General features: G+C 42.8%; 1 protein-coding gene across 3 annotated transcripts in view; it reads left to right on the top strand.

The window, feature by feature from the left end:
• The window catches only part of LOC138259678 (cytochrome P450 2G1-like), a 406,140-nt gene that overhangs the window by 256,190 nt on the left and 131,978 nt on the right, over positions 1–17,972 (top strand). For all 3 annotated transcript variants that reach the window (XM_069207555.1, XM_069207554.1, XM_069207552.1), the window contains one exon: positions 4,734–4,875. In XM_069207555.1, coding sequence (XP_069063656.1) covers positions 4,734–4,875 — 142 coding nt within the window. The remainder of the gene's footprint in view (positions 1–4,733; positions 4,876–17,972) is intronic.

The following is a 17,972-nucleotide window of genomic DNA, read 5'->3' as shown; positions in this document are numbered from 1 at the left end:
GCCAAACCCTGGGACGGTGCACCAGTGGGTGCCGGTGTACTTTTGGGGCATTTGGGGTCCCCCCTCACATGACCCACCTGGTCACATGCATAGCACTTACGTGGGGGACCACCTGCCACTGGCTTCCCTTTGGACAACCATGGCTTCTTTCCACTGGGGGGTTTGGAATCCTTACCCTGGGAATCAGTTTGGGGCCCTTTAGAGAACTCCCCCTGTTTGCCCTTACTCCCCCCTTTCTTTTGAGAGGGACCCTGCCCACCCTTGGCGTGGTCTCCCCCATACCTCTTTTGGACCCTGGTGCTCTCCCAGCGGTCCGCTTCCTGTGCAAGCGTCCTGGGGTCAGTCAGCTTGCTGTCAATGAGGTGCTGGCGCAGCTCTGGAAAACATAAACTGTACAAGTGCTCCCAAGCAATTAAATTGTAAAGCCCCTCATACTTGTTTACCTTACTGCCCTTCACCCAACCATCCAGTGACCTGCAAAAAGAATCAACACATTCCAACCATGTTTGGGATTCCTTTCTCTTGTAGGATCTAATCTTCTCCTTGTACTGCTCAGGGGTGAGACCATACCGGGTGAGTAAGGCCTCCTTCATGACAGGGTAGGTGAGATCCTGAGCATCCCCTAAGGCTGTCAGTGTGTCCCTCCCCTCTGCCTCAAAATGATTCCACAGGGCTGCCCCCCAATGAGCTTCAGGGACCAGGTTCATGTGGGAGCTGACTCATAACCCTTGAACCACAAGTAGATATCATCCTCCCTCTTATAATCCCTCACAAGGTCTTTTGGGATGTGTACCCTTCTCTCAGGCTGCACTGTAGGATTGCTGCCACCATCTCTACTGGACTGGCTTCTATGATCCATCTCTCTCAAGCTAAGCTCATGAGCCATTGCTAACTTCCTCTCCTCAAGGGCTAGCCTCCTCTGCTCCAATTGGTACTCTCTTTCTGCCTGTCTGTCCTGTAACTCCTCAGGTGTCAGACCCTTGGATGAGACACTGCTACCTGCCCTGGAGACCTTCTCCCTGGACATAACAGGCCCACCCACAATACCATTGTGTACTGAACACTCTTCCTCATCCTCCTCATCTCCCTCATCCTCTGTGTGCCCTTCAGTGCTCTTGGCTGTCACCCAGGCCCTCAGCGCCTTTTGCAGCTCCTCCTTCCAGGATGAGCTCTTAATGGGACAGTCAAAACTTTTACAGAACTGCTTCAACTGAGCTTTGGTATAACTCTCCAATTTCTCAAGGTCAAAGTCAGCTCCAACTGATGCATCTCCAAGTAGAGACATGATGAAAGGTAAAAAGAGTGCAAAGTTCCAAATGCAGAAACAAGTTCCCAAATGAAGTTCCAGAAAAGTCAATCACAGGATCAGCGAAAAAAGAAACTGAATGCAGAGCAAAAACAGTCCAAATAGAAAAAAACAAAAATCAACAGACTAGTAGTATGTGGTCACGTAGTGGTCTGAACTCAAACAGTAGTGTACACTTAATTACTGTATGTCAAGTACAAATACAAGTCCAAATCCCAACCGCTGATCACCAATGTTAGAAATGGGGTCTTTGGTTGACAGTCAGGTTACCCCCTGTTCAAGCAAGGACCCTCACTCTAGTCAGGGTAAAAGAGAATCACCCTCAGCTAACCCCTGCTTACCCCCTTGATAGCTTGGCAGAGCAGTAGGCTTAACTTCAGAGTGCTAGGTGTAAAGTATTTGTACCAACACACACAGTAACTTCATGAAAACACTACAAAATGACACAACACTTGTTTAGAAAAATAGGAAATATTTATCTAAACAAAACAAGACCAAAATGACAAAAATCCGACATACACAAGTCAAGTTATGAATTTTTAAAGATTAAACTCAAAAATAGCGCTTGGAAACAAAAATGCTTCAATGAGATGTTAACACGGCGTCGTGACGGAGTCGTTCCCAACAAGCCGACACCAGCGGCGCCGGACACGGAGTCGTGTAGACCCCCAAGTACAGTACCTTTGGTGAAGAATGAAAACAAGCCCATGCGCGAAGTCAGGAATCGCGGCGTCTGTGCGAAACGTTGAATCCGTGCACTTCGAGCGGCGTCGGTCATGACGTGGTGCGGCGACTTCCACGGAGTCGCGGACTTCAGCAGGGCTGCTGCGGCGTCAGGCCTGCGAAGAGCATCGCGTTCCAGCGAAGGTCACGGCGTCAGGTGCAGGCGACGTTACCGGATTCAGCAACGGCGGCGGTCCGAAGTCGTCCGAAGTCGATTTCCTTGGATTTCCACCACCTTTCCTTTCAAGGGCCCAGGGACTGGATATGGCACCACTTGTCGGGGCAGGAGTCTCTCCAGAGACTCCAGGTGCTGGCAGAGAGAAGTCTTTGCTGTCCCTGAGACTTCAAACAACAGGAGGCAAGCTCTAACTCAAGCCCTTGGAGATTTCTTCACAAGATGGAAGGCACACAAAGTCCAGTCTTTGCCCTCTTACTCTGGCAGAAGCAGCACTGCAGGAAAGCTCCACAAAGCACAGTCACAGGCAGGGCAGCACTTCTTCCTCAGCTATCAGCTCTTCTCCAGGCAGAGGTTCCTCTTGGTTCCAGAAGTGTTTCTAAAGTCTGTAGATTTGGGTGCCCTTCTTATACCCATTTTAGTCTTTGAAGTCGCCTTTCTTCAAAGGGGACTCACACCTACTTGTGAAATCCTGCCTTGCCCAGGCAAGGCATCAGACACACAGCAGGGGGTTGGAGCCGGCATTGTCAGAGGCAGGCACAGTCCTTTCAGATGAGAGTGACCACTCCACCCCTCCCTCCTAGCAGAGATGGCTAATCAGGAAATGCAGGTTACACCCCAGCCCCCTTTGTGTCACTGTCTAGTGCGAGGTGAAAAACAACCCAACTGTCAAACTGACCCAGACAGGGAATCCACAAACAAGGCAGAGTCGCAAAATGGTTTAAGCAAGAAAATGCTCACTTTCTAAAAGTGTCATTTTCAAACGCACAATCTCAAACCAACTTTACTAAAAGATGTATTTTTAAATTGTGAGTTCAGGGACCCCAAACTCCACATGTCCATCTACTCTCTAGGGGAATCTACGCTTTAATCATATTTAAAGGTAGCCCCCATATTATCCTATGAGAGAGACAGTCCTTGCAAAAGTGAAAAATGAATTTAACAATATTTCACTGTCAGGACATATAAACCTCATTACTATATGTCCTACCTTAACCATACACTGCACCCTGCCCTTGGGGCTACCTAGGGCCTACCTTAGGGGTGCCTTACATGTAAGAAAAGGGAAGGTTTAGGCCTGGCAAGTGGGTACACTTGCCAAGTCGAATTTACAGAGTAAAAATACACACACAGACACTGCAGTGGCAGGTCTGAGACATGATTATAGGGTTACTTGTGTGGGTGGCACTACCAGTGCTGCAGGCCCACTAGTAACATTTGATTTACAGGCCCTGGGCACCTCTAGTGCACTTTACTAGGGACTTAACAGTAAAACGAATATGCCAATCATGGAGAACCAATTACGTACATATTTTAAACAGGAGCCCTTGCACTTTAGCACTGGTTAGCAGCAGTAAAGTGCCCAGAGTAACAAAAAAAGTAAAATCAGAGTCCAGCACACATCAACAACCTGGGGAACAGAGGCAAAAAGTTAAGGGAGACCACGCCAAGGATGAAAAGTCTAACAATCTGCTACCAGCTTTTGTGGGAGCACATGTAAATCATGAAGCCAAAATGGCTGGCCTCTGATTTCTAAAATGGATCTATTTGTATAGCTATGAATATGTGTTATTCTTCTCATTTGGCTGCTTGAGGCACCATTGTAAACAAACTACAATCCGCATGAGGTATCATTCATTTTGTTTGGGACATCATCAGTATATTCATCTTCTAAGTTTGTTTACAATTCTTAATTTTTGTTTTTACCAAGCAGTTCATGTTCACACAACTTTGCGAACCTTGGGCCTTCAGCCATGTCTTTCTGTCCAAATTCTCTCCTCCTTATCCTTCATGACAATCAATCTACCAGATTTCTACTGAGCTTTACAGTCAGCCTTCCACCACTACTGCCTATTCTGCATGATTTCAAGATCTTCAACTTTGCAAAACTGATCCTAATTTGAAACTTCTTATTTTCTCTTGTGACCCTCCCACAATAGAAATCAAATCAAGGCTCCTATCTATCTATCTATCTATCTATCTATCTATCTATCTATCTATCTATCTATCTATCTATCATTATGTATATATACATATGTATATATATGTATATATACATATGTATAAATATATGTATGTATATATATATGTATGTATATATATATACATATATATATATACATATATATATATATATATATATATATATATATATATATATATATATATATATATATATATATATATATGTATAAAGCCTCTTTTTGCATGATACTCAGATGCCCATTCCCTACCAGCTCAATCACCCATAAATCTGGGTCATCAATTGGCTATAAACATGCCTGAAGAAACTGGTTCCGATGACTCTTTTTCTTTGAACCATTTTTTTATACATTTTCTTTAAGAAGAGCTTTCAGGGAATTGATTAAACCAATCTGGTGAACGCCGCTATTGGGAAAAAATATTTTTCTGTGTCAGCTCTATTTGAAATAAACGCTATGTGGCTGTGAGAAAATACTCATTGTATAGATTCAGTATATTAGGCAGCCACCAGTTTTTGTTTCTTATTTGTAACTCTTTTTTTTACAGGAAAAGAACAACCTTGCATCAGTGTTTAACATGAAGAACCTGTTGACGTCAGTAGAAAACCTGTTCTTTGCTGGCACAGAGACAGCCAGCACAACTATAAGAAGTGGACTTTTGGTTCTATTGAAGTACCCAGAAATCGAAGGTAGTAGCAATATTCGTGTCATCTTTCACTATTAAATAACAGAGCTGCATTAAGTGTATAGATTTCTAACATGGGATTTTAAAAAAAAGATTCAACTTAAAGTTCATGGATACATTTTTCCATCACGTAAATGGTGCTCTAAGAAAATACAAGAGAGGAAAAAATAGTATACCTAGTAATCAAATTAGAGTAAAAAAGATGATGCATAGGATAGAGGAAGTTGACCAAGCAAAAACATTAAGGGCCATATGTAAAAACACATTTTCCCATAGACACAGAATAGATAAAACCGTTTGGTACATCTGGCCCTAAGCCTCATAATATTCTAGTTGGGACGCTATCCTTACAGAAAGGTAAAGCAAATAACAACAATTTTTGCAGATCATTTATAGCTTTTCGTGTATTTTCTAGATGCTATGTTTCATGTCATTAGTTGTAGTTCTTTAATTTGGTCATATTCTGTCCGACTGAGGAGCCTATATGCACATCCTAAAATAACTAACCAGGTATCTAAAACACACTGCTTAGTCTATATTTAAAAGAAAATGACAGAGCGCGATGCTGCGCCAAAATTGGCAGCACCGCACTCCGTCATTTTCACAACGCAGGGATGCACCGTATTTAATTGAACACTGTGTGGTCCACTGCGCTGGTGATAAATTGAGCTGCATAGCGCCAACGCAGACTTGCTCCATCGTGCATGGATGTCTGCGTTGAGGAGTTTGATTGTTTATGTGTGGGAAGGTGTCCCTTCCTGCACATAAACAATCACTAATAGCACTTTGGCACTCCTTGTGTGCTGCAGAATGCAGCACACACAGAATTGCCAAAACATCATTTTGAAATGATTGTTTATGTGCAGGAAGGGGCACCTTCCTGCACATAGATAGTCATGTCTGGAAAAAGCAAAAAACAAGGAGAAATAAAAGTATAAATCTCGTAAATCTGAGGCACCGTCAAAATGCAATGGGTGTTGCTTTGGCACGCCCACAGCAACACCCATTGCATGCCCCTTCCCCTTAAAGGGATGCATATGAAGGGACCATATTTACAAGGTGGCGTTAAGCCACAAAAAGTGCCTTAACGCTACCTTGTAAATACGGCAAAGGGCATAGTGCTACCAGAGCATCACTAAATGTGACGAACCGGTGGCAATAGGGGCTCTTAAATATGCCCCTATGAGTGCACAACAAACGTTTCCTAAGGGTAAGGTTCCAGTGGTAAACAAATCCCTTAAATACAGACCAGCAAACTACGAATACTAAAATCAAAATCTCTCTTGGCCTTTAGCAAATCACAGAATTGTATCTGGTTATTTAAAGTTAGGCTTCTGCCTTTGTCAATGGTGTATACAGGGTTGTAAATCAGGGGTACAGACTTGATGATGCATATAATGTTTCAACCATAGGCTTTATCACAACAATTTCTCAACTATACATTTCACCAAACTATGGGTTTTTACACATATTCCCCTACAAAATTTAGCATTTAAATCAGAATGAATAGTTCTTGTGTTTGAAAGTGCGTCATTAGTTGTGTTGCCTACACAAGTAATTGGTCTGCACACGACCACCACTGGGAACCAAACACCCCATTGTAGCGCTTGACTCTCATAGGGTAGCGTTGCAGAGCAGTCCAAAGCTCACTCAAGGGAGGTGGTGTGGGCTAGTAATCGCCATTCACAGGCACAGAAGAATAACACTCAATAACTGATTGTCCAGTTTATGCTTTAACTTTTGATAAAGTAAAAGTACATTTATTTCACACACACTACTCAATACCATGCACGCAACAATTTACAAAAATACACAACTTGATGGAATTACTCTTGGATGACATAGTGTAATCTCTCATGTTTTCCCCGAGGGGAAATATAATCCAACAACCCATCTGGCAAAACCATCCCCGGTATCCAAATGCGACATGTGACGGTAGTGTAAAGTGAGTGCACCTAAATATGGCTATTAAGGGGCATATTTATACTCCGTTTGCGCCGAATTTGCGTCGTTTTTTCGACACAAATTCGACGCAAAACTAACTCCATATTTATACTTTGGCGTTAGACGCGTCTAGCGCCAAAGTTCATGGAGTTAGCGTCATTTTTTTGCGTGAACACCTTCCTTGCGTTAATGATATGCAAGGTAGGCGTTCCCGTCTTAAAAAATGACTGCGATGCATATGCGTCGTATTTATACTCCCGGGCAAAAATGACGCCCGGGAGTGGGCGGGACTAAAAAACCTGCATTTGTGCCGGATTTTAGCGCCTGGGTCAGGGCAGGCGTTAAGGGACCTGTGGGCTCAGAATGAGCCCAGAGGTGCCCTCCCAAGCCCCCAGGGACACCCCCTGCCACCCTTGCCCACCCCAGTGGGACACCCAAGGATGGAGGGACCCACCCCAGGGAAGAAAAGGTAAGTTGTGGTAAGTATTTTTTTTAAAACAATTTGTGGCATATGGGGGCCTGATTTGTGCCCCCCCCTACTTGCCACTATGCCCAATGACCATGCCCAGGGGACATAAGTCACCTGGGCATGGCCATTGGGCAAGGGGGCATGACTCCTGTCTTTGCTAAGACAGGAGTCATGTTAATGGCGTCTGGGCGCCCAAAAAAAATGGCGCAAATCGGGTTAAGACGATTTTTTTGCCTCAGCCTGACTTGCCCCATTTTGGGATGCCCAAACGCCATTTTTCCCTACGCCGGCGCTGCCTGGTGTACGTCGTTTTTTTTCACGCACACCTGGCAGCGCCGGTCGGCTAACGCCATTCAATAAATACGGCGCCCGCATGGCGCTTCAGAATGGCGTTAGCCGGCGCTAATTTTTTGGGCGCAAAACTGCGTTAGCGCAGTTTTGCGTCAAAAAGTATAAATATGGCCCTAAATACATTTACTTTGCAAAGAGGTGGATGTCAGTTTCATTACTCAAATCAGCATCAACAAGGAACATGTAGAAACATGTTTAAGCTACTTAAAGTTTAGGATTACTTTTGGATTGCTCTTGATTAACATTCAGATTACTCTTGAATAACATTGTGTAATACCATCTGACCCCCTTAAAGGACACAGTCTCACAAGCAAAGAACAAAAGTCCACTCAAGCTTGTGCTTCATCTTGCGTTGGAACCCTTGGGGGGGGAGGGGGTTACAGTTCTTTTGTCCCACCCAACCTAGGGTGAGACCACAAACTGCATTGGTGGAAGGCTGCACTGCTCCTGCAGTTCCCCCGGTCCATGGGCACTTGTTTGGTGGTGGCCCCATCTTCCTAGGGGCCTAAACTAATCCTGTTGCCCCGCAAGGCATTATGGGGAGGGACTCATATGTAATGAGTGGCTCTCCCGCTGTGCTGGGGAGAGACGTGATGCCGCCAGCGTTGATGTACTGCCTTGGGGGTGCCCGGTCCCACCCGGACACCCCCACACCAGGTATGTGCTTCCCTCATGGGGGGGGGCACAGGGAGCCCACCCCTAGCCGCCCCACTGGCTCCCTGCACGCCCTGCACACCCAGCACCTCCATTGACTGCCACAGGAGCTGGCCATTCCTGTGGTGCCTGCCCGCTCCTGCAGGCAGATGCGTGCAGTGGCTGTGGCCAGACTGGCCACCTCGGGGGGTGTGATGGCACTCCCCCTCCTCCTTTGCATCTTCGGGCCCCATCACATTAAGGCTGGTTCACCGAAATGTGGAAAATTACAACACAAATGAAAAGAAATGTATGTAGAGTACACTAAAGCATTGATATGAGTTCTTGACCCGCAAATTGATATGCAAGGACAATTCAATGAGTCTTCTACAATGTGTCAAATATATGTTTCATTTCATACACACTCCCTTTCAAACAATAAAGATTTAAATTTATCCTAACTAATTTCAAAGTTACTATTTGGAATTCCAATTGACTTAAAATGCCTTAGCAGGGCACAACCCATGGGGTATGCATCACTGCAATGCACACAGTCCCTGGCGTAAATATTAGACTGATTCAGATGAGAAGTCCATTGTTTAACTTTTACTCATGTTACTTTTTAAATGGTACGATGGAATAATTAATCAGCAGTTTTCATGTGTGAAGGTTGACTTAAAAATGAACGGCCATAGAGAAGAAAATAAAATGTGGGATAAGTGGAATAAAAATGTATGATTTTATGATGAATGTACACACCTAAAAAACAATAAGAAAACAGGAAATATAAAGTTCTTCTAGAACAACTCCGAACTCTGTGCAGTAAGAAGAGAGTATAAACGTTTAATAACAAACAAGAAACAGACTCACCATAATAAATGTTGGTAAACTATTCACAAAGTATTTGAGTCACAGAATATCACAAAATGTTGGGACCTGGCACAACATGGGAAAGAGAAGGATTAGGGGATGCTGAGGTGCTTGGTAGGGAAAGAAACATATGTGACATATTTGGAGAGAACCTATAACAATGAGTTCACAAACATGCAACATGCAGATACTCTTAATAAAGAAAAATAGCTAATGGGACAGTTCTCTCTAGGGGATATAAAATAGACCATAACATAATTAAAATTGACAAGAATGGCCAGCACCAATAGTTTACCAGCAATAGTTATTAAAACAAATGAAGTTTGGGGTCTAAGTTGTTTGGCTTACTATTCAAGAACATTTTAAAGACAGGAATTGTCCCTTATAGTTAGAAGGGTGCAGTTATCAAACCAATTTACACAAAAGGTGATTTGTTATGCCACCAAAATTATATGCAGACTAACACTTTTTCACATGGGAGGAAAAAAGTCTCTAAAATTGTTGTGGGAATTCTGAAAAAGTGCACAGAGATTAAAATAATGGCCCATAGCCCAAAAATCTTTGAAGTTAAAAGGAAATTTGCATTGCTTCTTTGTAGACTTTCGCTCGACAGTCGATTCAGTAGACGGCGTACTGCTCTGGGAAACATTAAGAGATTATGAGATACCAGTTGTTCTCCTGATATTATGAGAAGTGCATAAAGAAAACTGGGCACCAATGGAAATAAATATTCAAGGTGCAATCTCACATAGAATACAAATCAAGAATGGTTTAAAGCAAGGATGTGTTATAGCTCCACTTTTAATTTCAATATTGTTAGCAGTTTTACCTAAACTCTTAGTAACAGCAAATAGTTTTAGCCCAAAAATGAATGGTACACATATCAGTTGCCTCCTATATGCAGATGATTTGGTCATTATGGACATGACAGAAATCAACCTGCAGAGAAAACTAGACATGTTTTCAAAATACTGTAAAAAGAAAAAAATGATCATAAATCTGGACAAAAGTAAAGTTCTGCCTTTCAGAAAAAGGAAATCGAAAGCTAGGTGGTACCTAGACAAGTTAGAAGTGAAGGTTGTTAACCGGTATAACTATTTAGGGATGTGGTTTGGGTAACGATTGTAAAATAAAGGCCATATTGATGCACTACAGGCAAAGGCACTCAAATCTGTTAGTGGACTTAAGACATTTAGCAAAGAGTAAGGAGGGTCTTCTTATGGCCCTATCTTGGCAGACTTTCAAGCAATGATCCATCCTCAATTCCAAAAGGGTGTTTAGGTGCTCATTCTAACTGGTAATATCTCTTGGGATCTTAGGAGGATAGATGTTTTAAAATTATTTGTCCTTACTACCCTCCACCATAATCCAAGTCATAAGTGTGGAAGCAGGCCTAACTGCATGGAGTTACCTAGCCTTTGCTAAGGTGAGCAGATTATGGAATCATATAGAGCAGGGAAGCTACTTAAAACTCTCTATTCTATGTCGAAAGGAGATTGTGCATAGTGAATTAATGGGCTAAATCGGTTAGAAAAATGCATTTTGGAATCTGTAATACATCTTCAATAATAGTAAATGTAAATCAAATACCAAGGGTTAGCAAAGGTTAACTCTGGATATTAATGAAAGACTTCCAGGGAAAATTAAATGAGATATGTGGAAGGCAAGAGACCCATTCAACTCATTACACAGTCTTGATGAATACTGAAGAATTTCCTTACTTAGGTACCATCCTCAACAAAGCCCTAAGACTTGCACTGTTAAAATTATGATACAGCATGTACCCGGTTTTGTCTGGCTTCACTCTTAGAGAGTTATTTGAGATGGGAATAATATGTGGAACTGTGGTTTGAACATGAAATGTAATGCCAGTCATGTTTTTATTGAGACTTTTGAGACCAATACTAATGAAATATGGAGTTGGGGACAGGAGGTAAGTAGCTATCTTTTAAATGGATAAAAGGTACCTTGAGGTTACATGAACACATTGGAGATTCTTGTTGTGGTATCATAAATATCATGCATGCTAAGGCCCTCAAGGTCCTCTGTGGACTCTAGATAGGAAGTTCATAATCGGATGGGAGGCGTTAAGATGTGGTTACAAAAGTTCTGACAAAATGCATGCTGTTGCAGAGCTCCGTGTATGGTGTGTTGATTTTACATGCTCCCGGTCTGGAACGATGATACAACTGGCGATGAGGATGAGATACATGCCTTGAAGAAACAAATCTGCTCTCCCAGAGAGTTTGCAAAAGTGCAGCAAACTGCTTGTGTGTGCTACCTGCACCCCAAAATCGATGCAAAGGGATCTGTGATTAGTGTATGTGGAGTTAAAGCCCCACTCCAGCCCATTCACAGTCATTCAAGAAGATGAAGACCCTGCAGAGGAGCACATTCAAAAGCCTGCTAAAAACCTGTTGGTAAGGCTGAAAAAAGAAATACTACGCTCCGCCATAACTCAGAGCCATCATCAATACAAAGCAAATGCTAAAGCAATAGTGACTAGGTAGGAAAACAGAAACTGACTTACCGGCACACAAGTGAAGTGCTATCAGACCTCAAAAATAGGGCGTGCTGGCCAGGCCCAAGCACCGTAGGTAGTGTGGAGATGTTGCCAGTCCTGCTTTTTAAGATGAACGCTGATTGAACAGCACATTACTCTTGATGTCAAAAGAAAGAAGTGAAAAGTACGATGCAGCTACATTCCTGTAGCTACCACCTTGTTTGAGACCTAATGAGTCAGAACATTGGTACCTGGTGAAATTAATGCATTGAAACATTCAATGGCTTCATGAATGCCCTAGGAGATGACAATAAAAAGAAAACAATATTATTTATATTTGCTTTTGATGGAGTGAAAGAAGTGCTAAAGAAAGCCGATGCAACATCAGACCAAAAGATAAAGGATGTCAAGTGCAATCCGATGCCAAATGTCGACTGCGAAAGGTACAATATCAACCAAGCACAACAACAAGCTGTTGAAATGATGGATGAATTTGTTGAGAGACTTGATGCACTTCTCAAACACTGTAAGTTCAATGAATTTAATGATAAAGAAGCCACACGCCTCTGAGTCATTGATCGGCACCTTTTAGATTCCATCAGAAGACGCATATTGAAAGAGCCACTCAGTTTGGAGAAAATGATAATGGCTGCAAGGGCAGAAGAGCAAGCATATTGACAAGTCTCTAATATGGAAGCAGGAACAGCGTGTAATGAATCAGCATTCATCATGAGAAGCAAGCAAAAGCAAAAAAACACATGCACACAAGTTGATACCTCAGAAGAAAAAAAAGTTATTCTTACGATGTTGGGTTTTATTTCCCCATGAAGGTAAATGTCCAGTCATAGGACAGACGTGCAAAGGAAGCAGGAAAGAAAATCACTTCATAAACAGTCTGCAAAGCAAAAGAGAAACCAAATGTATCACACCAAGAAGAAGAAATGGCTGCCAGACGGTTGCAGAAGCATTCTCGCCAGGCTCACAGGGCCAAAAGGAAACACCAGTTACGACAAGAAGAAACCAAGCACAGTTGATCATCGGCAAGTTAATTGCGAAAAGGCTCTGTAACTTCATTATCAAGCACTAATGAAGAACAGATGTGCGATGATGATGCCGACTAAGGGACGACATGCACATGCAGGATTAGTTGCTTGCAAAGAAGCTCAAAAGTCATGAGAGAATCACAAAACGAAGCAACAAAATTCATTTGGTTATTGTTCTAAAATCACATTAAAACAGTTGCCCCAAAAACCTTCTTTATAGACAGTGGTGAGTCCATTGACATAATGCAAGAAGAGAAAATCAACAACTTTTCTCCTTTGCTATGCCTTACTTCATCAAACGCGAAGGTATACACGTGGGCTGCTTCACAACCATTACAGAGTCAAGGGACTTTTGCGACACAAAACAACTTCAGTGCTAGCAACAATTCATATTCTTCAAGGAGCTTCAAGTGCATGCTTGCTTAGCTTTGTTGTTTCATGGGCTAGAAAGACTCAAAAAGATGAATGTGCAACTTCATATTGATAAGGACATTCACCCTGTTGCTCAATGGCTTTGAAGAGTCACTTTTCACTTACGCTGAGAAAGAACAAAAAACACTGTTAAAACATGGCTTCATTGAATGCTCTACTAGTCCTGTAAGGTGGGTTTCACCCTTAGTCATGGTGCCAAAAAAGGAAAGTGGAGGTGCGGGGTGGGTTTGTATTAATATGCGCTGGCAATCAAGAGATAAAGGTATCCTAGTCCCCACATAGCAGACATGTAGGTAAATTGCTACTTTTTCTACTCATGTTAGTTTGTTCGGATAAATATAACTGAGTTTTGCAGTAGCTTCAGCTGCAAAGACATTTCAGGATGTTATTCACCAAATTATTCAAGCTGTTACGAATGCTTTCAGTTACAGTGATGACATACTGACATGGCTCTTAACCAAGTGTGTCAATAACTTGCTGTTGCAGGTCTCACTCTGAATGCAGCAAAGTGTGAGTTTTTACAAAATCAAATTTATATTCTTTGGGTACATATTCTTTGATGGGTGATGACTCCTTACCTGGATAAGGTGTAAGCACTGTCATCTACCTGCCCCCCCACAAGATGTAACCATGCTATGATACTTCTTAGACATGGCCAGTTATTGCTTAAGGTACATTTGTGACTTTGCTATAGTGAGTGTCCCATTGAGGGACTTAACAAAATAGAATGTCCCATTTCAGTGGTGTCAGGAATGCAATCACAGTTTCAAAGAAGTAAAAATTGAGACTGGAAATGCAACTGAAATGGCCAATTTTGACCCCAATCTTCATATATAGATCACAGTAGATGCGAGCCCGCTGGGGCTGGGGGCAATCCTTGCTCAGCACAATGGCCATCCCAATGCCTAGAGCCACATTATAGACTATGCTAGTAAAAGCTTGTTTGAAACAGAATGTGCCTATTCTTAGCCGCAGAAGGAGAGTCTGGCTGTAGAGCGGGCCTACAAACATTTTCATGTGTTTTTATAAAGGAAATGTTTCACTATCATCACTGACCACCAGGCATTGCTCAATATTTTTGGAAATCCAAAAGCTAAAATAGCCCCTCACATCGACAGGTGGAGGTTGCTAATACAAGACTATGACTAAGTGCACACATACCGGGTAAAGACAAAAACCTGGCAGATTATTTTTCATGAGTGACTTTGCATCGCCACAATTTGACATCCACAGAGGCTGAAGAGTGTCTCAGTTTCATTGTGAGTTCCAGCACGCCAGCAGTTTTAGCCATTGAACAGATTATTGCTGCTACCAAAGCAGATAAGGACATGCTTATCCTCAAAGACCTCATTACAACTTTGAAGACAAGAGTTCGACCTTTTGCTGATGATGCTGAATTCTAAATATTTTAAAATGTACAGGATTAGCTATCCGACACTCAAGAGGATATCATATTGAGAGGCTTAAGAATGGTCATACCTCAGAGCCTGAGACAACAAGTCATTGAGCTAGCCCATGAAGGACATGGTGGTATTGTAGCCACCAAAAGAGCCCTAAGAGACCGAGTGTGGTTCCCTTGCCTAGTCAAACAAGTTGAGAGAGAGTTAAAAGCATACCATCTTTGTAACTGTTTATCCGCCAAAGTGACACAGCATCCAGTGATAATGTCTGACCGTCCTGTGCCTGCCTGGAAGAGAGTTGCAGTTGATTTCTTTGTGCCTCTAGAAAATTGTCATCATCTCATGGTAGTCATTGAGAATACTTGTGTTTTCCTTTGGTGGAAGACTTATCATCGATAACTTGTGATAAAGACTTCAAGAGACTTGATGAAATCTTTGCAGCAGGGGTTATCCCTGCTTTTCCCAAATCTGACAGTGGCCTGCCTTTCAATAGCAAAGAATTCAAGAAGTTTCTTGATCGATTTAATGTTAAGAACCAAAAGAGTACATCTCCATGGCCCCAAAACAATGGTGTTGGTGAAGGATTTATGGGCCCCTCAAGAGGGTAATTTAATGGATGTCAGTGGACGGAATCAATCTAAATCAAGCCCTGTTCCCAGCACTTTGAGCCTATCAATTAACTCCTCACTCCACAACTGATGGGAGTTTTGCCACCTTGCTATTTGGGAGAGCCATCAGAACCAAAATACTACAATAGACTTTGAACTGATCAGTGAATGTCAATAAAGTTCATGTCACGGACAAGTCTCAAAAGTGCCAGATGAAAACATATGCCAATCAGTGCCAATGTGCCCAGGAAATAGTATTTTAGAAAAGGGATGTGGTACTGGTTAACCAGAAACTGAAGCATAAAACAGTCACTCCATTTGCAGTTGACCATTGGAGGGCTGTGACGTGCAAAGGACACATGGTGACAGCGCATTGTCTGGAAAAATCCATCACCTCGAACTCGTTGCACATTACAACACCTACCTCGATGTACGTCAACTCCTGGAATCACAAGCAGGCAACTCCGTCTGAACGTCCAGATCGCACATCTGAGCCTTTGCCCTCAATGCATGATGATGGTGCATCTCAACTACATCATATCACCAGATCCAGAAAACTAGTTCACACGCCTCAATGGCTAATTGAGGAAATGTAATGCTAATGGTGTTCGTGCCTTTTTTTTAACAAGGTGGGGTGTAGTGTCTTTGATATCATGCACGCTGTGGCCCTTGAGATCCTGGGTGGATTCTAGACAGGATTTACGTAATCGGATGGGAGGCGTTAAGTTGGAATTAAAAAAGTTATGACACAATGCGTATAGTGCATGATAGTAAGTGAAAGAATAAGGACATCTGTTGAAGAGCTCTGTGCATTGCATGTTCATTTACATTATCCTGGGCAGTGTAGAATGTTACACTTACTAGCATGAAAGAAGTTTTAAAGGATTTTTTTGGAGTATGAGAAAAGTTAACTTAATTCATTACTTCTATCAATTGTTAGTTGTATCAAATTCAATGTATATTTATATTATTTGTTTTAATATTGAAATTGTTTAATGGCTAAGGCCATAAACATATTAGTTGACTGACCGAAATAATCATTGGTTAAGTATCAGTTTTCTTTTAAAAGTGCAGATCACTGAGTAAGTTTTTTTGTTGTTGTATAATTCTCTACTGACTCTAAAGAGTTTAGGAATTACTGCCAGAATTTTTAGGATTTCAAAACTGGAAGGATTCCTATGGTGAAGCAAGCCATTTTGGAAGTCCCTGCTATATAGTTGAGTACCATCAGTATGTTGGTGTAAGTTCATACTATTGGACAAGCTGATTAACCAAGGTTTTTTTTAAATGTTAAAATGTGACAGAGAAAGGATAGTAGTGCTTTAGTTGTAAAAGAATGAGTGTTGGTTACCAAAATTCTGCTCGGAGACTAGTGTCCAGTGCTATTAAATATCAGTGCTTCAAAAACCAAGGCTGCATACCTTTGAATCCATACCATGCCTTTAATCATTTAGGGGGTCATTCTGACCCTGGCGGTAAATACCGCCAGGGCGGGGGTTGGCGGTAGCACCGCCAACAGGCTGGCGGTGCTCCGCCGGGCATTCTGACCGCGGCGGTACAGCCGCGGCCAGAAGCGGAAAGCCGGCGTTGTACCGCCGACTTTCCGCTGCCCATGGGAATCCGCCTGCGCCGCCATGGGGATTCTGACACCCCATACCGCCATCCTGTTCCTGGCGGGTCGCCCGCCAGGAACAGGATGGCGGTATGGGGTGTCGTGGGGCCCATGGGGGCCCCTGCAGTGCCCATGCCAATGGCATGGGCACTGCAGGGGCCCCCGTAAGAGGGCCCCACAAGGAATTTCAGTGTCTGCTTTGCAGACACTGAAATTCGCGACAGGTGCAACTGCACCCGTCGCACCTTCCCACTCCGCCGGCTCCATTCGGAGCCGGCTTCCTCGTGGGAAGGGGGTTTCCCACTGGGCTGGCGGGCGGACTTTTGGCGGTCGCCCGCCAGCCCAGTGGGAAACCCAGAATGACCGCCGCGGTCTTTTGACCGCGGGACGGTCTTCTGGCGGTTCCCGCTTGGCGGGCGGCTCCCGCCGCCCACCAAGCTTAGAATCAGGCCCTTAATCTCATATTTGAGGGTTCCTGCTTTCTCCCACTGTGGCATTTTTTTCATCTTTCTTTTTCTGAAAAATCACTGCTGGTCCCCAAAAATGGCGGACCCAACTGGGAACTAACCGCTCAAGTTAAGGACTGAAGAACTGGAATCTGAAATTTTCAATTTGGTGGATTTTGAGTCTCAAGTTTTGATATGGTTCTGTGGGAAGAATAAAAGACTCATGACATTCCATGATTTTTTCTTAAGACACAAAACTCCTATGTAGGTCCACATGACATAATACAGTAATAAACAAAGATACAAAATAGGTAATAAATCCAAAAAATGAAAAAAGGAGAAATAATATAAACCTCCAAGGATTTACAAATATCAACTCAAATGACAATAATATTCCTGTGTAAAATGACAACACACTAACACAGCAAGAGAATAAAATATATACCTGCAGCTGTGTGCATACAAGCACAAGAATATATCATCGAGCAACATAGTAAGAATAATATAAAAGATAAATCACATGACACTAAAAGCAATATGCACACACTTAGGGCCAGATGTAGCAAAGGGTTTGCGCCGCGCAAACAGCGAAAATCGCTGTTTGCGAGGCGCAAAAGCCTCTTTGCTATTCAGAAATGCATATTGCGAGTCGGGACCGACTCGCAATATGCATTTCAGAATCACAAATAGGAAGGGGTGTTCCCTTCCTATTTGCGATTCGGAGTGGAATGCAATTCCATTTGCGACCGCATATGCGGTCGCAAATGGAGTCGCAGTTACCATCCACTTG

This window comes from Pleurodeles waltl, chromosome 9, assembly GCF_031143425.1.
Source record: "Pleurodeles waltl isolate 20211129_DDA chromosome 9, aPleWal1.hap1.20221129, whole genome shotgun sequence".
NCBI classification, from domain to species: Eukaryota; Metazoa; Chordata; class Amphibia; order Caudata; family Salamandridae; genus Pleurodeles; species Pleurodeles waltl.
The sequence above is the reverse complement of the archived record's forward strand: the minus strand, read 5'-3'. Positions and strand labels throughout refer to the sequence as shown.